We start from the raw sequence: 23,857 nt of genomic DNA, 5'->3' as shown, positions 1-23,857 counted from the left end.
AATAAGTTCTGACACTGAAAATCCAAGTGCCGTGGTACTTTAAACAAATTTGTGCCTTCTGCTTGAGCGTGTATGAAATGAACTCTCAGGTGAGGCTAGAGTATTGTAGAAATGAACTCTCAGGTGAGGCTACAGTATTGTAGAAATGGTGTCAGGACCTTTGACCCAGGTTTAACTGCTTTAAGTGTGAAAGAAAACAGCATTAAATAACTATGTCCTAAATAAAGTAAATGGTGGTGAAAGGTGGTATCAGACATGATTTCAGAAGAGAGATTTGTGGTGAAAGATCAATGATGAAATGGCTCTGGGGGATTATTGTAGGTTTTTTTTTTTTTCAGTCACCCGGGCTGGGCCCGGCGCTGCCCGCCTCTTCCCGCCAAAAGGCGCCCTCCTCAGCCTGAGTCACAAGAGGCGTTGAAGTTTAAAAGACAGATTCTAACGCGGGCAGGTTTGCATTTATTTATTTATTTTAAAATTAAAAAAAAAAAAAAAAAAGGCTTAAAAAGATGCCGGGCTTTCCGGAGCAGCACTCCTCCTCCATTGGAAGCGTGCTTCGGGTCAGCCCGGTTGGTTCCTAACGTGGCGCTGGCGATGCCTCGCGAGCGGCCCCCGCCTCCGTTCCGGCCTCCCCTTCCCTCAGCACACCGGGGAGGCCGGGGCGCCCCCACCAGTCCCGTCCCGTCCCGTCCCGCCCCGAGGGCGGCCGTGAGCAGGGGCAGCGCCCCGGCGGCCCCCTCCTCCCGGGGGCGGTGCGCGCTGACGCGGCAGCGCCGCGGCTCTCCGCCGGCCGAGTCGCACAATTATGAGAAAGAGCCGCCGGGCCAAGGCCGCCGCCAGCGCTGGGTCCCGGTGCGGAGCCGAGGCAGCGCCGTCCCCCTCGCCCCCCTCTCCCCTCCGGCTCGGGAGCGTCGTCCTCGCCCGGCTCCTCTCCGCTCAGCCCCCCGCAGCCGCCGAGCTCAGCCCCGATAGATGGAGACAGGCCCCGCCACCGCCGACGCCGAACCACGAGCGGGAGCCGCCCGGCGCGAGGGGAGCCAGAGTCGGCGCCGAGACCCAGCCCGGCCCTGAGGAGAATGGTGAGGGTCCTGCCCCGGCCCCAGCCCCAGCTCCCCCGGCCCCTCGCTGGGCCGGCACCTCCCGGCCTCGCCCTCCCTCGGGGTCCCCCGTTCGCCGGGCCGAGGCTCCCTCCGCCGCCTCCGGGGCTCCTCGTGAGGTGCCCGCGGGGCGAGGCAGCGCCGCCCTGCTGCTGCCCTCGGCCCGGCCTCCCCCCCTCGCCCCTTTTCCTCCACACGGCCGGCACCGCGGCTGCCCTTTCCGCTGGGACACCGCCTTTCGTTCCTCGCCTCAGCGTTGTCTCGACCCTTCACGACGTTTTTGGTGAAGGGAATCCGTGTAGCAGACCTGCCTGTTCTCTGGGGGTGCAGCCATTCCTCCGTTTCAGTCTTCCCGACCATTTAATTTTTAAAATTTCTCCCCGTTGTCGTGTACGGCGGGGAGCATAAACCCTTACAAAGAAGCATATGAACCTCTGCAAAGGAAATGGTTTTAATTCCAGCTCTTTTCCTGGCTGCTAATCGGTTCTTTGTCCCTATAAGTTTATTTCTTAATTGAAAGATTAATTCTTTACAGAATTTGGAGTGAACCAATGCGCTTTCAAATCATTTTGAGAATCTCAGCGTGGAGTGTGAAGCCCTGGATTTCTACAGGCTGCTACAACTTCTAGTCAGGCGCTTTATTTAGCTTTACATAAAGTGATGTTTTATTTTGCAGTGTATTGTTCAAAACCACATAGATTCACACCTATGAATCATATTTTTTTTATTACATATGTCAACTGTACAGAAATATGTTTTTTTGTTTTTTTGTTTTTTTTTCTAGAATTTGCAGATCCAAAACTCTTAGGAAGAAGCTGAAAGAGCAGCCTTCCATTTTTACTTGGAACAGTACTTGGTGTCTTCCACTTGATTGGTACTTGCTCTTCTCAGCAGAGGGATTTTTATTTTTGAGTTTGGTTCTGCTGTTGTGTTAGTGCTCATGACCTAGAAATGTTCAAATCTGTCATAGCAGATACCGCATGGTATTTTGTAATTACTCTTTATTCAGCTCAGGCACACGACCTGTTGTAGAACGTTCTATGCAAGTCCATTTTACTAAATTTCCCCGCTGCTCCATGACATTTCACAGTTTTTAAGAACTGCTGGATAGCGTCCAACATTAAATCAGGATTTTTTCTAAAGATAAGGTTGTTCAGTGTGGCAGTTCTGAGAGTTCAGTCTTTTTTTTTTTTTTTAATGCATGTGGTGATAAGTGTCTGCTAGATCATCCTTCATACCTTCTGGTATGATGCCATTCTTGACTTTGCTATTTAAAGTGGGGGAAAAAACATTTGCACATGTGAAACGGTTTAGGCTGTTCTTGGACAATTTCTACCTAAGTTTCCTGGTATTTTACTTCGATTTTTGTTTGTTTTCTTGGAAGGGTAATTTTCACTTGCCATACAAATAGAAGCATCTGAAGGTACATCGAAATGAAACCTTACTTTTAACAGTTATCACTTATTTTTAAATATATTCTGTCAGGTCATCCTCCAAGTTATCTGTTGGATAGAGGTACTCTATTATATCTTAACCTTCTGTTCCTTTTCATGTCCCTCAATGATTTTTGTAGCTATTGTCTTGCTGCCTTCACCTTTCTGTGTTATCGTGTCAGCCCTGCTTTCTCTGCTGTGCTGATGATAGACTTCGGCATCCAAACTCCTCTCCTTTTTTCATGGTTATCTTCACCGTTTGCTGTGCCTCCCTTTCCTGGAAGTTTTGCTTTGAGCCTAGAACTTTTCCTGCTTCTCTTTTATATCCCTGTATGAGATCCGTTTCTATTAATGGTTTGCTTCTTGTGGACAGTCATGGCAGTGGAGTATTTTCTAAACAAACCAATGTTGTTTTGAATTTACATAACTTAGGCTGGGTTTGACCATATTGGTTTGCCAATTTTACACCTGTAATGATGTAAATAAATCTGGAAGACAACTCGTCAAAAGGTTTGTGTGAAGGGAAGGGAGATGCTTTTATGGTCTACAACTTCTGTGCTTGACAGAATTTTGCATAGTAAGTTGATTTTTTTTTTTTTTTTTTTCCCCATAAAGACCCTGATTAGCCTAAATAGGAGCTTAATACCTAGTTATACTAGCAGTGACACTTCGAAACTTCTGATAATGTCAGCATCGTGTCAAAACAAGCCCAAAGTTCCAGACTTTAAAGGCTTGGGGTTGGATTTTGAAATTGTGGCTTGGCTCCGAAAAATCAAGAGAATGAAATTATATACTTAACCTGAAAAATGTATCTTCAACTTCTTTTTTTAACAGACATTTATTTCCTTTGGAATCTCTTTTCTTTTAACTGTGTCTACTTTGGCTGTGATAGTGTGTGCCATATTAATTTGCTGAAAGAGGTAACATAAGTTCTATTTTTTGTTCCACTTCTTGAAAGGCAACCAGGCAGTAAAATAACGTGTACATTTTCCAGAATTGTTACCTTTGAGGTCATGTTTCTTGTTTCTAATCTGAATAATTCGTTCTCAAGGAGACTGAGTAGGTGAACTGCTTGACATTTTAAATAATTGATTTCCAAACCTCTCTTAAAAAAAAGGTTCAATTTCTGTCATCTGATGAGTCAGTCCTTGATTGTCTCATTTGGTTTATTAGAAACCACTTTAGCCTTCTTGCATTTTTTCCCCCTAAGCAGTCAAAATATTCAGCATTGTGTAAACTTCACAAATACTGATGCCAGGAGTTTTTAAACCATCAAGTAAAAGAGCTACTTGGTGCGTTTTTGCCTCTCTGGTTGAAATCGCAGCTGGCTTTTCAACAAATAGATTATTGAATGATCTCCTGCCACGTGTGTATTTGGATAAGACAGGTTTATGGTCAGTAAAGATAACGTTCCTTCTTACCTCCGATGCCGTCAAGTAGTGGTGGCCCTTGACAAATGGATTTGTATGCTCCACAATTAGCCCAGAAACTAGTGGGTGGGACTGCCTGACCTGTGCACAAACTCTAAAGGAGTTTGTTACTTTCTTCACATTCCCTGGCCCCACATTCTTTCTCTTCCATTGTATGCTCTGCGATCTTGTTACTCTGCTTTTTCCTGGTCAGTTGCTTTTGCAGTCTTTAAAGGAGCATGATTTCTATGCAGAATTCAGCAATTGGATTGTGCTGTTCATTTGTGCTTAGGAGAGATCTCTGGACTTTTCAATTGATTTAGGGACAGGGAAAGAAGGGGAAAAATTACTTGCTGAGCTTCATCCTCCAGCTAACATAACAGATTACATTAAGGTGGATTTTTTGTTTCTTCTTTTGCTAAACCAGTTGGAGAGCAGAGGAATAGAAATAGCAGCTCTTTATTACAGGATTCTGAAGATTCTTTTCTACTGACATTCAAATTTCAAACACTGGCAGAGAAAACGCTCTTGGTGTTTTGTCTTGAAGTTGTTTCTTCATTTAAGGTTGTCTCTGTTTGGAAGCAACTATAGTACCATTGATCTTGTAATATCACTTTTTTCTGAATTTGTGTGTTTAAGTAAAGGCGTGCTTTTTTAATAGCTTGACTGATCATCAGAAAGTAATAACCAAGTCAGAGTAAATGTTACTCTCTTGATTAAAGGTCATTTTCCCTCTTCCCCTCTAATGAAAGTTAAAAGGAAAGAGTTCACTTAGCTTAATCCTATCTTTTTTGCTCAGATAATTAGAGTGTGCAGGTAATGGCGTCATGTTAATATGTCATGATCCAACCTATCTTGACATTGATCTATCTAATCCTTGGATTCTGTTATTTTTATTACACTACGCTCAGCTTTTCTTTCACTTAAATTGTAGATGTTTTTTTATTTAAAACAATACAACATTTACCTTGCAAAAGGGCAAAAAAAATGTAATTCCCCCCATACCTGTGTATCAGCCACCCTGGCTCCCTGACATGGCTCACCATGGGATTAGGTGGGAATCGGAGCTGTGGTGTGGGACAAGAGGCAGGCTGCAACCTCCTGGTAGCTCCTCGTGGAACTTCAAACCTCTCATCTCTTTGGATGGGGCCACAGGCCTGGCAGTGGCAGTTCTGAGACCGAACTTCATCCCAGCTGTTGCACTGATTGAGGGTTGCCTGTTTGTTTGTTTGACGAATGGTAGGGTTGTGGGGTTGGTTTGTTTGTTTCCCAGCCTTCTTTACACCTATATTTTGACTAATGTGTAAAGTGGATGCAAGCTGTTTGAAGCAGGGGTGCAAGCTACTTTCTTTAATTAGCAGCTTTGCTAGAGCCATGGTGCTGCTCGAGTTTTTGTTTGTTTTCCCCAGCTGTTCTAATTCATGCACAGCAGTAGGAGATGCAGGTTGTCTAATAGCTGTTAGGCAAGCAGAGGAAATTTCTTGCCCCTCTGTTCTTTCCAAGGAGAGGGCAGTGTACTCCTGATGGGATAATGAAAAAGAAAATCAAGACAGAAACTGATCGGTAAGCACTGTTCAGTTACCTGTAACTGTATCCTTTTCTTGCTTCCCAAAACGTGGGGGGAAAAAGTGTTTTAAATGTATGGGAGATCCAGGTAGAACACTAGCTGTGTTGCTGACTGTGGTGCTGATATTTCCAAAAAGCTGTCATATTCAAGGACTAGAATACTTAAATGTGAAAACTGCTTTGACAACATACAATATGAGGACATTGCAGGAAAAGTCTGTAAGACAAATGAAGTCGTTGATTGCTGAGGAGAATGGAAAGTATGGTAACAACCTGATAGCACGTTAGAACTGATTGCACCTATAAACCAAGTTAGGCATTTTTCCCCTTACCTAGAAGAAAATTCAGATGTTGCTGAGGCGTTGGGTTTGGATTAAACCTTAATTCTGGAATTTCTTTTTTTTTTTCAAAACAAATACTGAAATAATGCACATAATTTCCTTAAAAATTGTTTCAGTAAAGTCAGATCAAAGTTACGGGTTATTTAACATTATTAACAGTATTTATTTTGTTCAAATGCACATCATGTGTTTTGCAAAGAGTGATTTGGCAATTGACTAATATATACAAAGAGTACGGGTAGATGTATGCATGTACTTTGTCTATGTCTGAAAATTACACTTGTGAATTTTATCAATGTCTAGACTCACTGCTAACACGTATAATAGCAACTCAGGACTTCACACTTTGAAGCAAACTATAAAAGTAACAGACCTAGAAAAGATATGCTCAGTGGCATGTTTGGTTTAGAGGGGAAATATGGAATCGTTTTTGAAGCTCTTCCTCAAGAGCCATTTCTTATCTCTAAGCCAGCACTACTGCTTGTCTTCTTTTGAAGTTGTCTCCCTTCTTTTGAGAGTGACATTTGAACCCGATGTAAAACATGCTCAGATGTGGGATTAACAGTTCTAAAATGTATTCTTAACAGTTCTTGGATGTATTTTCTGAAAGATCTGAACTCAGTTAAAACATGCTGGCCAACTAAACAAGAATTGACTATTCTGAACACTGAACTTTGGAAATGACAAAGGAGCTCCCAGCTACCCTGCAGCTGCTGAGTGACATTGAAGCTCCTTTTAATCTCTTCCAACAGCTGGAAGAGTTCCCAGATATGTGACTTTGATGCATCCTCCATCATATGGGTTACCTCCTCTTTTCTTGCTTTCTTGCTTTTCTTCCTCCCTACAGGATAAACACCTTGCACCTGAGCTTGTCTTGCAGCAGGGGTGACCGGGGTCCTGATGGCAGCTGGCAGGGCCCTGGGGCTGCGGGTCCCAGAGCTCCGACGTCATCGTTAATCCGGTGCTGGTGCCGCAGGCTGCAGAAGCCCTGGGTTGCAGAAACCCCTTGATGTGGTTGGCACTCGTGGATGTGAGTGTGTGTGTAAGGCAGGGGAGGCCCCTCGCTGGATTTGACATTTTTGGAGTTGTTTCAAGGTCTTTGGCAGCCTGGGCAGTGGTACTACAATATACATACTCCCTTGTGCACCGGTACATTCCTGATTGAGAATACTTTCTCAGTTACAGCTATAAATTAATTTAATCTAATTCTGTCTTTCACCATAACATAACTCTGTAAGCTTCAAGGCTTGGGAAAGTGTGGGTTACAGCTTAGTCAGTTGTAACACAATGGCTGTTGCAATCGGATACTAACCTTTGTTTCATGCATCGTTCCCACTTCTCTCTCTGTAGACAGGTGCTTATTTTCTTAATCTTATCTACTTGATTCTTGTCACCTTTGCTAAGAACAGAAACAGTGTTTTCACTTCATAGTCCACTGTGTTGGATGTCTGTGTTTGACAGTTCTTAATCCTAATATCTGCCGAATTTTCCTCCTCCTAATCTTAATACTGCAAAAATGCTAATCAATTTTTATGAAATGCAGACATGACAAACTAAATTTTTAACATTTAAACTTATCCCTTCTGTAAATGAGTTTATAGTTGATCTGTTAGGAATACTTTATTTCAGAAGCACTTAACTGCCTAAAAATTTATAGACTCAGGGCACCTTTAGAAGTAGTATAAGTTAACAGTCCAGGTCTTTCCATGATTACTCACTTCGTTGACAGTTTATTTCCCAAGGCTGACTTAGAGTACCCGAGGTGTGGACGTGTGTTACAGGGTAATAACTTCAGATACGAGCAAGGTTGATGGTCAGGACCATAACATCTTTAATAGCCACTCCCAGATCTGTCAAAAGTCATCTGAAAGGTGTGGTTGTAGCCCAGTATAACCCCAGCTAAGCCTAGGCTGTCACCCTTGCACCCCTCCCTTTGTGCTTCACTCCGCTCGGTTGCTCAGCTGTTTCAAGGATCTGAATGAATAAAAATGTAATCTAATCACTTCCTATTTTTTTTTTCTCCCTTTGAAGATTAATTGTTTTGCTGGTCATTTCCCTGAATCGGCTCTCCATGTGACTGCATAAATGCTAGAGTTGGTATGAGACAGTTGGATCGTGTTCAGAGTCTTAGAAAAATGGGACGTGACGCCCCAAACTTGACATCAGCTGTGAATTTGCTGCGGAAGCTTGCTCTGAGATGTTTGAGAGTTGATCTGTGCCATCACGTTAGTAAGTGTTCCGATTAGTCAGTGTGTCACTTACTCTTCATGAGTGTTTTCTAAATGTTACAGCCTTGTGTGCTGCCATGGATGGAGCTGTGCCATCGCGAGTCAGGTTCTGTAGCCTCTTCAAAATACAAACCAAATTTAACTGCAGACCTTGTCTAATTGTACTGTAGGCATGTGGTAGCTATGCTGGCATAGTTATGTATCGACATTCTGGTTTAGAGAGGACGTTTTTCTTTACCTTGCTTTTTGAATGCATTCTACCAAATATGAGTTAAGTAACCTTTTTTCACAGATCCACTGTGCTGTAGTTTTTCTTTGTGAACTGAGCCCCCATCGAGATGGGTATGACTCCTCCTCCCCCTCCCATCAAGTTATTCCTATTGGCAAATGATCCACTGCTGGCAACCTGTCTCACAAAACAAAATATTTCTAGATTATTTTTTTTTCTTCATTATCTTAACATGCTACTTACTTGTTTTTCTTAGGGCTATTCCTATCCCTGTTTAACTTTCTGAAAAAGTTGAACCAATTCATTTGGGGTAGGAGAGAGCGGAGCTGCATTCTGCTGTGTTGGATAAAGCTCAGCACGGCAGCCGTGTGACCAAGTTCAAAGGCGGTCATGTTGATGTACCGCGTAATTAAAACTGCATGTCTAATTAGCTTTGTGTAGTAAGCTCAATCCAGTATAGTAGTTTGTGGCTAGAGCCGGTCTGAAAACGTTCAGCTTCCTTTCAAAGCCTGTCCCAGTGGCTGCTGTGATCATGCAAATGCCTAGTTGGGCATAACTTCAATCACCTGAGTAGGTTGTTATGTGCTTAAGTGAGACATGATTGGAGCCTAAAAATACCAGTTGTGTAATTGCAGAACTGTTAATCAACTTTCTCTTCAATTATAAAAATTAGTTAATCTACAAAAGTGGATGCAGTTAACGAGGTTTTAAATTACAGAGTATTGCCAGTTTGTCATCGGTTCCCTGACTGCAGTGCTGTCCAAATGGTAGTTTCTACAGCAAATTTAAAAAAAAAAAAAAATGTAACTGAAAGCACTGGAAACCTTTCTGGCTGGGGGTGAGTCTCAGCCCAAAAAGCTTGTGATTTATTTTGGAGGAATTCCTGCTCATAGTAGTAATCTCATGCTAGGGAAGGAGTAAATCACTGATACCAAAGCTGACAAATATCCTAGACAACTTTCAAGGAACTTAGACTTGTCTGGTGTTGTGATGCCTCTGGATGTTCAACGAGCTGGAAGAGGTTTGTTCCCAATTTCACAAGCTGTAGTTTACTGGCTTCTTAACTGTGCTGCTGACAATGTTTGTGGAGTTACACTGTGCACTAGTCCATGTGGCAGCCCTTCTGGCACGTACCTTGGCCTGTGTGAGAGGCACTAAGCAAAGTTGTGCAGCCTGGGATGGACATTAACCTCCTAAACTGGCCTTGCAGCCAGAGGCATTGAAAAGTGAAGTATCCCCTAACTAACCTTTGTCCTTTTAATTTGTTCCAACTTCAGAAATGCTTCTGATGAGGATTTATGCCTTTGCTTCATTGAGCAATTTGCCTGACTTTTTCTTTCTTTTATAAAACTCTTACGCAGAAAAATCCTTTGGAGTTTTCAAGCTATAGGAAAAACAGTTTGTCTGCATGCAGTTTTCTTCATCGTTTCTACCTCTGTGTGTAGAACCTGGGGACTCTTCACTGTGAAATTCTTTGTAATTGTTTCAGATGCACTAATAGAACAATGTGGTGTTGTTAGGTTGGTTATATAGGGAAATAGGACAGAAAACACTAATCATTCTTGTCCCAGTTTCGGCCCCAAGCTAGTGTTACAGGTGACTGTTCTGCTGCTAACAAACGAGTCATTGTTTGGATGCGTCAGTGTGGTTGTGTTTGCTGTTGTGTGGACTATGAGAAGTGTTTGGTGTGAATATAGTCATAGCACCTTGCTGGACTACACGATACAAACAGCTGGGCTTCCTTCCTGGTGTAGGAAATATACAAGACAACTTTTGCCTTCAAGAAAAATCCTATTTTCATTTGTAGAAAAATGTTTTTGGATCACATTCAGACAGGCAATCTGCAGGAGGATACAGGTAGACTTTGCAGAGAGGGAGAGGATTATTCACAGAAGCTGATGAGGCACTGAGTCTCCCTGGACTTGCTGAGCTGAGACTGAGGGGGATTCAGAACAGCTCTTTGCTTCTTTTTGCAGAGAGAACCTACAGAAATTAACATTGCTAAGTTAAAGTTAGTCTTTTTGACTATTCTCTTGGGTGTCATTACTGGATTTTTCACAGTTTTTCTGACACATATAAAGAGCTTGTATGTAGGACAAGAAAAATCTTTTGTGAATAATTAATGTATTAGTTGGGTTTTAATTATACAATGAGTTAAGAAAAGAAAGTCTTCAGTGCCAGATGAGAATGAAAGCTATTCTCAAACGCGGGATATCTGCTCACCTAACGCGTGACCTTAGGCAATACGTTCTTGCTTTGTTGGCAGCTCTCCAAGAAGTAAACACCATCTTAGCTACCTTTCCTTCCTGAACATCAGGATGCCGTTGCTTAAAAAGAAAGCCTTTTTGAATGACAGGTTTGTGATCTTTTCTTGGATGCCTCGAGTACGTGTGCTTTGGGGGATTATTTTGTTTTATCTTGACAGTATGCTTAGATCAGCTCGTGCTGTTTGCTAGCCCAGTAGTTTACTGCTGCTAAAGGGGCTGTCCTAATTCCCTTGTTTCCACCCTGATCATGGCCATGTGGTCCTTTCCCCTGCCTTAGTTTTTGCATCTGAATCATCTCATTCTGAAGTCAAAGCTACTCGCTGTTTTCCTGGAAATAACATTGCTGGTTTAGGAGACAAATCAGTTCTCCGAAGGACCAGTATGTGACTGCTGGTGTGAGGGGCAGTGGCACGTGTCTGGGGAAAGGGTGGGAGAGCAGAGTGGTGACTTGCTCTGCTTGTCCTCTCTGACTGAGCCTTTGCTGTATAATTTTAGGAATTGCATCTGTTAAAACAAAGATTTTTTCCTATGTATCTTGGTTTTGCTGTTGCCAGGACTTCCACTTTCTTACTCTTGCTTCTGTTTTTCTAGAACTCTGGTCTGCCTTCACTCCTTTCCCTCAGTCAGCCAGCAAGGAGCTCAGTGTAGTATGTGACAGCATAGGTATGGCTTTGTGCCATGTGCCCCTCAACATTGGTGAGTTTTACTGGAAGCCAGTATGTTGGAAAAAAAGAAACTAAACAGAAAACATTTATGAAGTGGAAGTGGTATTCTGATCTTTTCCATATCACTTATTTTCCTTCCCCCTACCACCTGAGAAAAAAAAAAAAGCTACTTGCTTTTCAGAATATACTCTAAAAATCATATTTGTAATTTGTGTGTGATTATTTAGATTTGCAATGCTTAACATAGTTACGTTGCAGGTAGCTTGGTTCTTTGGGTAGCCTGCTCTTCTGCATCAACATTTGGTGGGAGAGCTGGAAAAACTGTAGTTTCTTCCATCTGTTCACGTAGAGGATAATTTTATTGCTGTGCATCTAACAAAAAACAAGTGAGAGAGTTAAGACGGTAAACTACATCCTGGGGAGCTACCTGCATTGCTTCAGTGTCCCTTCAGTTAGTGAGCAGTCATTTGGAATGGATATGTGTCTGCATTCCAAATTCTTCTTGGGATGCATTTAGTTTTCCCTACTGGAGCAAAAAAGTTTTTTTTGTCCCCACAGGTGATTCTGTTTTTTAGTTGACACAGTCTGACTTGGTGAATCAGAGCATTTCAAGTTCATACAAGTGCTCAATTAGAGTTTTGTATTTTTGAGTTGAGTGCTCGGCTTGGGGACTCAGGCTTGCAGAGGCAGCCCGGTAAGAGCAGGATTAGAGAGAAACTTTTTGCATTAGAGCTGACCAGAGCTAGATTAAGCCTGTGCTTAAGAACTACTAAAAAGCACAGATATCCTAATTACTACTGCAATGTGCATGTAAAGGGTTGTGTGATTGGAAGTGGTGTAGTGATTTTGGTAATTTTTGCAGTGAAATGGAGCACTTCAGCAGCCTGAGTATTGACTTGAAGGTAAGATGAATGATTTTAAGCTCTCACACAGTACATTGCATCGTATAGGTTTTACAGCTGCAGCTATGATCTTTAAAATAAGTACCCAGGGAGAAGGATGTAAAACCGTAGTTGAGACTTCTAAAACCCGCTAATAATAAAATCTCTGAATGCTAATGGGAGAGTTGGTTTAAAAGAGTATTTCAGCAGTCAGCATCAGGTTGTGATGGAGAGCTTGATTTTTATGTAAGACTTCCCTTGTGAGAAGTCAACAAAATAAGACTGAGTAGCTCAAACAACTGATTGTTCCTCTCAAAAGCAGAGGGTGGAAATTTTTGAAGTGCCTAAATGAGCATTATGTATTATTTCAGGCAGTAACTAGCTGCTTTAACATTTGCCTAAATAAACCCCGTTAAATTTTTTTTTGTTTGCACTTTTCTAGAATAAACAGAAACTACCCACATAGTTTTAGTGGGGAACTTTATCTTCTGATAAGGATTTCGGCCCGTGGATGTCTCTAGAATGCTGTCACACTGCTTAGGCCCGGAGATGAGGGCTGCAGTCAGTGTGCGCTCTTGAGCAATTGCCCGCTTATCTAGCTCTGTTATGATAGTGCTTTGTCCTGACAGGCAATGAAAGTGTAACTGAACCTGTAGCTCTTTGTTAATGAGCTGAATTTAAGAATAGTGAAGTTTTCATAATTCTATAGTAGGTGAGCTATTCTGTGGCAAATTCTTGTTTTCTTTCTCCCCAGTCAATCTACTTTCTCTGTTCTATTTTAATCTCTAACAACTCTGTTTGCCGTAGAGAGTTGACTGAAATGGTTGCTTCCCCTAGCAAATTTTGGCATATTTTGCATGCACACATGTACAGGCAGGTACAATATAGAGAACAGGGGTAAAGACAATTTACCCTGTCACACCTGCGTGGTCCTATCCATGAGTAATGCATCTGTTCCACTTCCCAAGAAAGCAAAGTGGTTCAGAGATTGTATGACTAATTCCTGTCTCCCTCAGACATCATGTTGAATGCTACCATTTTAATACTAAGCTAGTATTAATGATTTTTCTGCTCTGAGATGACTTGTGTAACTTCTATAAAGTGCTTTTTAAATAGTACTTGCCAGTAAAGCAAACAAAATTCCTGATTTATTTCAGGTGGTTCTTTGCATTCTTGCTGATAGGCCTCCTTCCTAATGCTGGAAATTTTCATTATAAACATAAATTGGTTCTCCTTCTTAACTCTGTCTAAAGGCAAGTTATGTGAAATTTCATCATCCCTAGCAGTGATCTGATACTGTCACCTATTTTGCATGTAGGCTAATGTGTTATTTTGCTCTTCCCTCTCACCTATACTACTCAGAGAAATAATGATCTGTAGTAATTTAAAGATTTAAAGTATAAGGCTTTCTGTTTTTTTTTTTTTTTTTTTTTTAAGGAATTCAGAGGGTTGTCCGAGGCCAGCTATGTCAACCATCCCTTAGTGATAAGATGTTTCCATTGCTCTAGTGAGTTAATAATAGCCTACATAGGTCAGCAGGCACCAAAATCCATACTGTGATGACAGAGAAGTACCTTTCTTCATATGACATTAAAAATATGTCAGATATGTCAATGGAACAGGCTAAGAAGTTGTAGAGCAAGACCAACAACATATACAATTCCAGTTTGCTTTCGTAGCTCTGACATGCTTTAGCATAAAATGCATTAATCAGACGTTCATGTACTTCATGAACCAGAAAGGGAGGACCTCCTTTGAATCTGCAGCTCAAATAAAGCTGACATGCATCTTTGCATTAGGTGAGGTGAACTCGCAGCCTGTATGCTGTCTATGAATAGCGGCAGCCAGAGCTGAGCTTTTTTTTTTTTCATCTGGGAGCAATTAAGAAGAAAATTGAAGGTAGGATTAATTATTTGGCTGGTGGCAGGAACCTTTTCCTAGGACTGTATTTCCTGAGGTGACCACTGTTAACTCCTTTTTCAAGTCTGTGATTTGTACTCCCCGCGTGATGGGGAAGGAACTGGAAATTGCTCGGGGAGGACAGCCAACAGATCCAGGCTGTGCTGATTGTTTTACCTGTGATAACTTGCTCTAAGCCTTATTCCTGGAAAAAAAAAAAAAAAAAGAGTTCATAGGATTGCCTGTTCATACATCCTGTGTGACATATGCGAGGTAAGCAAGCCCAGCACTTGCCAGAAAGGTGAAGTATGAACTGAGCTAAGCAGTAAATCTCATGCAGTAAATTTCGTGAGCCAGGAAACGTAAGGATCTCAGCAGACATGCTGAGTATGGCCCACTGGGCCCTGCAGGAAGAATGGCCATCCTTGATGAAATGAGTTGACCCACTTGGCATCACTTCTTTGCCATGTTGTGAAGTAGGCTGACTTAACTTTACCTTCCTACTGGTTTTATTTAAGAGTGTGTGTAGGCTTGCAATCTGCAAGCAGTAGGATAGATTAGAACAGCAATAGGCTGCAGATAAATCAGTGCTGAGAGAAGTGAAGACGATGCAAAGTATGCCATTTTATTGCTGTAGGTGAGGAAGGAAAAGTAGGCTGTGTCTTTAAAAATGTAAGACATTTGGGGTTGGTTTATATTAGTGACTGGAAATCCTTAAAAATAGGTTTTGAAGAAGGTATGTACTTTGACTCTGTGTATTTTAGAATCTCTCATTTGAACAAAGTGAAGTGGCTTTTAAAGTTAAAAATGCTGGGTGAAAAGCTGTATCTATATTTCAGTGTGGTTATTACCATGTGCTCTCTTTCTATCCTTTTGTTTCAGGAATCTCATCAGAAGTGAAGGTTTTAAATTTTGGGGAGTGAAGAATTCCTTTTATCTCCTTTGAAAACTCGGTGGGCTTATTCCTGGTTTGTTGCTTCTACATCATAGCTTTGATATAAACTTTTGATTTTTTTTGTGGAATACATTGAAATGCGTTTGGTCTGGAAGTCTATAGAAAACCAATTTTAGATTCTTCAGTAGAGCTGATTTTTTTTTTCTTGATATTTCATTAGTATTGAGGATTCAAAATTTAAACTACATTGAAATCAATTTACTTACCCTGGTTTACAACAGCAAAACTGTTTTACCTTCTTCTGTTTTCTTAACAAAATTCCAAATTTCTGTTGATTAAAGCTGGGACACAAAAAGCAATATACAGCATCTGCCCCTTCCCTCTTCTCCTCCCACGTATAGGATACTTTGGTTTGCATTTGCTCTGAGTTGCCCATTGCAAGATCTCTTTTGCAGTTAGAAAATATCTTCCCCCCATAATGTGGATAAAATGAATCGAGTCTGAACTTAGTAAAAATGTCCCAAGAATACAAGATCTGTGGGTTTTATTCTGGTGTATCAGGATTAAAAATAAGAGCTTCAGAGTGTTAAGTTCTGTGTATGAACTTATGGTTGCCTGACTTGAATGAGTCTACCAAGTATAACCAACTCTATTTTATGCTGTGTGATTTGCTTGGTGGAGAAACTCCCACAGGAGCTGCCCATTCTCTAAATAGTACATCGGAATCATTTTCATCAAGTTTGAGGGAGTGCTGTAAAAATCCCTTTTGACAAAGTATTCTTTGCATCCAAAACTGCAGACGGATTTGGTGAGTTAAGTGGTGCCTGTGTTACGTCAGAGAAGAACTTGGCAAAACAATAGCCACTCTGTTAGAGACCTGGATTGCTGTGAAAACTGTTCAGAGCAAATCTCCTGAACTGTTTAATAAAGAATAGGATTGTTGAAGATCTGTTTTCAGCACTAAGGGAGCCATTGATACGAAGATTCCTATCTGTGCTTGCTGGCTCAGTTGAGGTCTGTTTCTGAATGTGCTGTGCAGTAGGATCGGCAGATGATGTTCTTTGAGTGCCCTTTTTCCTCCTTACTTCCTCAACATTTTTTTTTTTAAGTAAAAATATTGTGTGTTTTTGTTTTTACTGTTGAGCACAGTATTTTCTAGTGATATCTTCACTGGAGAAACATTTCAACCTAGAAAACTAGAGGTGTTCGGTTTCTTAGGAGTGGAGTTCAGCCAGGTGAACTGTTCTGCTCAGAACAGGATCTTCAGCACAGCCAAGACACCGTGTGTGCGATGGGATCTGTCCGTGTCTGGGCCATTCAGGTTTGCTGGCAGAAGGTGTCCCAGCTATGTGTGTGTGTGAGGAAGATAAATAACTTTTTCTTGTAGATGAGGCTAGTAGTTGTTTCAAAGTGATAATAAAATAACCCTGGACTGCAGGTAAAATGCCATTGCAAAAAAAAAAAAAAAAAAATCATTTCTACAGTATTAAACAACAGTTTTAGGTTAATACATTATCCTTCATTGTTTAGGGTGACATTTTGTATTTCATTTTCCATGGGGATATACTAATGCACTCTATATAAATATGACTGGCATTATGATGCTCTTTAGGTGTATTATTTTTCTGGTACTGCGCATATCCCCCAGTTACTAGAACAATTGGTAAGACTTAGTGATATTCTAATTGATTCAACAAATGTTGAAGTCTTTTTGCATGCATTGCATATTCTGTGGAGAGGCAGTGCTGTTATTCTTCAGCAGTCTTTATATATAGTTTTTAATGCTAGCTCACTAAATGTTTTGTATTCTTCCCCCCTCCTTTAAAAAAGGCAAAACAAAGCAAACAGTAATTACAGAGGTATATAATTTTAAATTGAAAGGAAAGCAAGTGAATTAAATGTCTGGTTTGCTGGAGCCAAGAGTTTAAAATGAATGCTAGCAAATACATGGCATCAAGTTGCCTATCTTTTTCCTTTCTCCTCTCATCTGCTTATGCGCTTAATGTTAGCCAAAAGAGTTCTGAAGACTGCAAGCGGTTAAACGTTTCCTTGAGGAAATGAGTTGTACTCTCTTAGGATTTTTCAATACAAAACGTTAGATATTTTCTTTGGGATATGTATGCATAACTGCCTTTCCGATATCTCCACCCCATACGCGGGCTTTGTTCCTGGCTTATCCTGGACCGCGCGTTTTCAGTATTGTTCAGTTAACCTGTGGTGAGAACAAGTCCAGCGCTCTTCTCACTGCTGTAAGGGCTGGAAGCCCTTGCTGGAAATCTTTGCAGTGAGATCAAGCACAGATTTTGTTTGCATCACTTCTTCCCACAAGAAGTTTTATGAATTCTAAACTATTTGATATACATTAACTTATTTTGATACGATGTTTGTCCTAGTTGCTTGGCTTTCTTTGTTTTTATTCAACCATGGAGTACAGAAGTGGTAAGACAAAGGTTTGTATGGATTTTGTGCCTTTCAGCTGTAGCTACAGGAGCTGAGTGCTCCAGTAGGTGTTAGCTGGGCAGGGATCACAGTTCAGTCCCATGACACACCACGTTTGACCAACGGAGTGGGTTTCTTAGATAAGAGATTCTCTTGTAAATCATACAGTGTGTGCACAGTGTAAGTAGTTACATAAAAAGTAGCAACTTATTTGTGGATGTTTCCTTGAACAGACAAGCTAAGGGATGTTCGTGAGTACAAAATGTCTTTATGCAGATGTTTTAAAATTTATTTTCTTGGTTGTAAGAGGCCTAGACTGGTAGGACTGCTCTATGGTAGCACTAGCATGAGTATTCATGCTACAGAGGCTTTCCGTTTTATTTTCTTGATTTCAGGCTTGCTGAGACTTTCCATTATTGTTCCTTGCCCAAATAGAAACCTCAGCCTTTTGGAAAATTGGAGGCAGTAAGGAAAGAATATATAGTCTTTTATTTTTAAATAAAGGACAAATAAAATTGGGAGATCTCTTCCTTTAAAAACTATTGCATTTATTGAACTCTAATATGGTATAAGCAAAGATTTGAAAGTTGGAATACGAGATGCCATAGAAGTGGATATAACTTCTCAATTTGAAAACAAGGTTTATGCAATCAGTAGATGAAATCTGTATTATCAACCTTCCACAAAAGTAATAGTCTGTAATACGACTTTTGTTTTAAATCCAGGTCAGCTGTTTTGCTTTATTAAAAAAAAAAAAAAAAGTAGTCAGCAGCACTTCTAGGTTGGTATGTAGTATTGCAGATTCAACAGTCTATATTTGGGGTAAGTTTAAACTTAGTTTTTTAACAAGTATTCTATAACTTAGTATTCTGTAACTTCAACAGTATGAAATGCTATAAATGAGGAGAAAGAATAAGTTGGAATCCTTCTGTATGTGAACAAGTTTGTGATTGTCAGCCATACTAGTACATTTAGGTCTGTCAAATTTGTGTTCATTGAATCATGCAAGTTTTTTTTAAGATCTGTATAGATCTTTTGTGTTCGTCAGGAAAATAATTCAGGCCAAAGTTGTTGGATAAACTTGGAGAATTTCAGAATAGCTTGATAAGGCATTGCAGTATGTGGTGCTTTTTTTTTTTTTTTGAGACATGATCTCATGAGGTACTTTGCTTCTTTTCATTTGTAACCTGTTATATAAAAACAAACATGAACTTAGTTAACTTTGTGTTAAATGTTTCATTCTACAAAGAGACTTACTGGAAGTATCCATCATGAATTTCACTAAAGATAACATAAAGAGTTCCACAAATCTTAGGCAGGGATACTTAAATTATTTATATTATTGATACTTTGGAGTGCTAATGCTATTGTTGAAGCAAAAGTAACTAATGCCTAAGAAGGTCCTGGGAAAATTTCTACCTGCTTTGAAAGGCTGTGGGGTTATTTTGGCATTCAGATCCTTCCAGAAGTTGGAAGTCTGGTAGTCAGGTATGTTCTCTGTAGTTAGTAGTTCAGCAAATACTTGTATGCATTTTATTTCAAATGTCAATTATAATTGTTTCAGCACTTACGAAACTTTTGAAAGGACTTATTTATTGGAAGTAGTTTAAAGTACTTCCTTTAACCATAACCTCAGGGTTAATATATCTCTTCTAGCTTACTGAATCAGATCCATGTGTTCTGTTTCTTGAAGTTCTTTCAGAAGTATGGAAATACGCTGTGAATTTTGTCTAGTGAGAAATCAGTGCAACCAGAGTTAAGGTACCTTGCTTCTCCCTCTACAGCTAAAATGTCATCAGGCACTTCAGGGTCAAGAATGGGTAGTTTCTGTGGTATATCTTCCAAAAAGAAACAAGACAAGTTTTGTTTCTTTTGCAGATGAGATCCTGCCAACATTGATTGCTACAAGTCTTAATCGGGTAAAACTTCAAGGGTAACTTTTATCTGTAGGAAAAGATAGTATTACCCCAGAACAACCTTCACTAATTGTATTAACATTTTTCTTGCAAGACTTAAATTTTGTTAAGTTGGAGAGGTTTGAAAGGCATGGGAGAGAATATGGAAAGCTAAGTTGTTTTTTCAAGATGCAAGGTTAAAAGTAAAGAAAGTGAAGAGATGAAAAGCAGTGCATTGGTTTATACCAGTTAGGCTTTTTGCTAATATCTGACCTTTACGTTTTGAATGAGTGTGGGGGTTATAGTTCCCTACAAACTAGTTTATACATTGTGGTTTTTTTTGGTTTGATTTTTTTTTTTTTTTGAACAGCAGTGCAACAGAGCTCCCTGTATGACCCATGTTGCCTGTAGCCATCATGAAGGTTCCCTTTCTAAAACACACTGGCAAAACAGACTAACATCACTGTGATTAACAGAAGTTGTCCAGTTGCTATAAGCAGAGGTTAAAAGGTGTGGTTGTGTTCTGTAGAGAGAATTAAAAAGCTTTAATAAGAGCGAGGAATTTTTTATAATAGATTAATTCTATGTATTTTTTTCTTACCATTGACTACAGACTTGATCTCTTATTTTAACTTAATCTTTAGCTGACAAATTAGTTGCAGTAATTACCCTTAAGAATTACTTCCTTATCTTCACGGTGTCCTCACGTCATCTTCCTTCTTCTTTTGGTCATCTCAGGAGTGTTAGCTAATAGTTGATAGTACATTCCCTGTAAATAAAGTGCGTCAGTTCTCCCAGGTTTTTTCATGTGATCTTCACCCGTCTATGGGAAATGTCTCTCGATTTCTCTGTTCTTTTTGTTTTTTACTCTGCCTGCCCTGCCCCTTGGCTGAAAACAAGACTCTGTAATTAGCAGGTTCTGTATAAAATCTCTTGTGATAAGTATTAATTAGAGTACAGGAGTGCTTCTGGAGAAGATCTAGTTTTACCAGATGAAAAGTTCCAAGTATGTTTTAATAATATAAATCCTCCTTTGTGCAAGTAGTATAGATGTACCTGTGCTCTACTGAGGACACTTTCACTGATGAAGAATAAACAGAAATCCTTAGAGTGAAACTACGTTCTTTAAGATCAAAAAAAAAAAAAAATATCAGTATTTTTCTTAAAATTTTGAGAACTGGTGTTGTGTTATGAATTAGTGTTCCTTGTCCTCAGCTTTGATCATTACTTATTAATAATAATACTGCGTGAAGCAATTGACATAATTACATGTGGTTTATATACCTCAGATTTCAATAACTAGCTTCTTATGCCTGTGAAAGCTTGCTTCAAGGTGTGGTTTTAGCCAGCATTTGGCATTAAATTGCTCTTCTCTATATTCTGGAGGATCTGCAGAGCTCCTATTCAAGTTTAAACTATTGCAGCGTTAAAATAATGTCCGTACAAAGACCTCAGTTTTAAGAAATGCAGTACAGAAATACTTACTCATAAGCAGTGGGGACTCTTGACAAAGCAGAAAGCAACTTCCAGAACTGGGATTCATATCACAAAGTCCAAGGTGAGAGCTTAATAATGTTTAAAAATACTGAGAGAAGAAAGATAAAAAACCCTAGGCGTTCCTAATACGCATTTATTTTTCCATATAAAATAGATACACTTATAAATTTATATATATCAAATCTACTTTTATAACACTGCTAATCTTCTGATAAAAAACAGAGAAGAGCTAAAGCTGTTTTGAGCCCAGCTGCGTTTAAGGCCACAGGTGTCTTGGACTGCTAAGAGTCACTCCCTTCAATCTTTATCTCCTTCTACAAAGACGTAAGAAATTAAAGAAGAAAGGAAAAAAAGAAAAGCTGCTTAAGTATGGAATCTTTTTTAACACCATGATTGCATGTAATATTTAATGTTCTGCAGTTCTGCATCTTCCCTGCTAGGCCTTTTTTTTTTTTTTTCCTACATCACGACAGCATCCTTTCCTCTGTATAGGGAAAGAAAATAGAACAGTAGTGAATGATAGCCATGGCTATTTATCCCAGATGTCTAAAATATTAATTTAAATGTAAAATATATGGTGTGGGTTCTCATTCTGTTGGGTGCAAATCCTCTTCCCACCTGTGATTTTTCCCTAGGGATTATACTTCTCCTGTTCTTCTCCCCTTCCTCTTTCTCTCTTGAAGTGTCAGTACCCCTGCACCTTTCCATCCTTGGAAGAGGCTGGTGGCCCCCGCAGTGTGAAGGCAGAAGTTGGAGCAGGAGCTTGTTGCTGTCTCAACAGATTCATTGTCAAAGTTCGCTAAACAAAATATTGGAGGGAAATGATAATGAGTAATGTGGGAAAGATCTGCTGAGTCTGGGAAAGGTTTTGAAAGAGGGTAGACGGTTGAGGAACAATTTTCCAGGGGCCTATTTTAAAATTAGCTGCTACGGTCCTACTTGCAATAATTCCTCTGTTATCTTAAATTGATCTTGAAATGGCAGTGAGTGGAAAAACAGTACATCTTTACTGAATCCTGTACTACAACAGAGGAAAAAAATAAAACATTGATTTCTTCATACTTACCACAGAACTCTGACACCTTTGAATATCATACGCTGGTCTTTTTTCCCTCCTCATTATAGAACAGAACAGGTATGAAATTTCTCAAAGCTTTCTGAAGGTAAAATGTAAGTGTAAAACAGGTGTCAGCAATGAAGAAACCTTAATATAATCTTAATAAGATTTTAAAGTAATATTGCATAAGGTGCAGATTGGCATTCCAGAGCTGCTTCTTGCTTTTAGTTGATAAAAATCCATCCGAGTTCCTTTCCCAATGAATTGCTGAAACCTGACGTAGGCATAGAGCATTGCGGATAATGTTTAGCGTGTAATGTTGAGGTTATCGTGTAAGATAGTGTTACGTGGTTGTTTAAACAAATGAAATCAGGTCCACCTATTAGAATAGGTAAGCATTTGAGGAAGTGTGTATTGTTCATTTCATGGTTGAAACATGTTTCAAGTTTAAGCTGAAAATACTCAACAAAAAAAAAAAAACTCCTCACACCCTAATACCTATTTTTTTAGAAAGTATTTTTCAGTGTAAAGTTTTATTATTTGTATTTTATAATACTGTTTTGTTTTTTTTTTTCTCCAGTCCCAGAAATCCTGGATAGAAAATACTTTCACCAAGAGGGAGTGTGTGTATATTATACCAAGTTCAAAAGACCCCCACAGGTAAACTAGAAATGCTGCAAGTAGCTGTTACTGTAAGACTGTATAATAGATATCTGGACTAACTACTCGATTTGTATAAAGTACTGTTTTTAGTTCGGTCTTTTTTTTGTCTGGGCATTGTCACTCTTTCTTTACCTTGGATTTTTTTTTTTTCTTGAACCTATTTGGCATTGCAGAAATCTCCAGTAGATGTTCCCCTGTTCTCTTTACTTCTTAGCAATCCTTCTAGTGATGTCTGTGGTGTGTCTACAGCGTGGATTTTTTTTTTTTCGTGGCAAATTTTTGGAAAGTCACAGTCTCAGAGAGATACTTTACTTGAATTTAAAGAACTGTGTGAATGTATGGTAAAGTGGAAAAATAGACCTGTCAGTGAAGTAAGAAGAGATTAAGTATTTGTAGAAAGTAGAATAAAGAAAAATGAGAATCATGATGTTACTTGCAAAACAGAGGGTGGAGAAAGCATCAATTCAAAGGAAGGTAAACAAAACAATAGGTCAGTTATCAAAAGATTCCATGTCATTTCTAATCATTTTTCATTCTGTAAGATCTGTAAGGAATAAAATGAGATTAAAAAATGGGGAGTATGTTTTTAGAGGGGAGAGTGAGACTAGATGAAGGATACTTTGTGTATCTCATGTGCTGTTTTACCTTCTACTAAGTCCCAAATGTGGATGAATCAAGTTAGGGATAGCTCTAACATTAGATATGTAAGCATTTACTTTCACAAAGTGCCATAGGGATAATTTAAGAGTTCCTACAATGCTTGAAACTTGATAGGCAAGGTCATGGCATCTGTGTCATACATCAAAGTAAAATAGAATCTAAATTGGTATTTTAAGGCAATTATGTCTAACCAAAATGTTAACTGATGCCCTTGTGGATTTCAGATCAGCTTTCTTTAGCTTCATATATTTGAGATCTGTTTAGAAACCTTCTTCCGAGCTTTGGAAAACTTCCATTTCAGTCTTTTCCATGAAAAGAAATTATAAATCACTTGTTTTTTTTAGGAGTAAGGTATTATTTTACCTCTAAGAATTTGTTTTTAGGCAGAAAAAGAACAAAGGAAAAGCGTTACAATTTTTCAGTTATTGTAAATAATTCACCACATTCCTTGAAACCATGTGACATGAGAAGCTTTTAGAATTTATAGCCATGATTATAGCACATGGAAAATTTACAAATGCAAACAAAGTAATTAGGAAGCTGTTAAAATTCCCAAAGCATTTCCCAAGGAACAAAATGATCTTCAACAGTTGCCCTTTTGGGTTAACCTATTGTAGTATGTAAGGGACTTTACAACTTTCCCATCGGACGTTGTCCTTCAGTTTAGACAAATTGCTTGCTGTTCATGAGCTGTGCATAAAAAAATCAAATGCAGTCTGTATAAAACATGTAATTTTAT

At 39.5% G+C, this 23,857-nt stretch overlaps 1 protein-coding gene across 2 annotated transcripts in view; it reads left to right on the top strand.

Annotated features, from left to right (window-relative positions):
• The first annotated feature begins 735 nt into the window (after window positions 1-735).
• TRPM7 (transient receptor potential cation channel subfamily M member 7) overlaps window positions 736-23,857 on the top strand; it is a 54,109-nt gene continuing 30,987 nt past the window's right edge. Inside the window, exons 1-2 of one of the 2 annotated variants that reach the window (XM_068695934.1) lie at window positions 736-1,076; window positions 22,376-22,455. In XM_068695934.1, the coding sequence (XP_068552035.1) occupies window positions 1,074-1,076; window positions 22,376-22,455 (83 nt within the window). In that variant the 5' untranslated portion in view covers window positions 736-1,073. The remainder of the gene's footprint in view (window positions 1,077-22,375; window positions 22,456-23,857) is intronic. The other variant, XM_068695933.1, reaches the window with a different exon arrangement.

This window comes from Anas acuta, chromosome 12, assembly GCF_963932015.1.
Source record: "Anas acuta chromosome 12, bAnaAcu1.1, whole genome shotgun sequence".
Lineage (NCBI taxonomy): Eukaryota > Metazoa > Chordata > Aves > Anseriformes > Anatidae > Anas > Anas acuta.
Note: the sequence above shows the minus strand (reverse complement) of the source record. Positions and strands in the feature narration are given on the sequence as shown.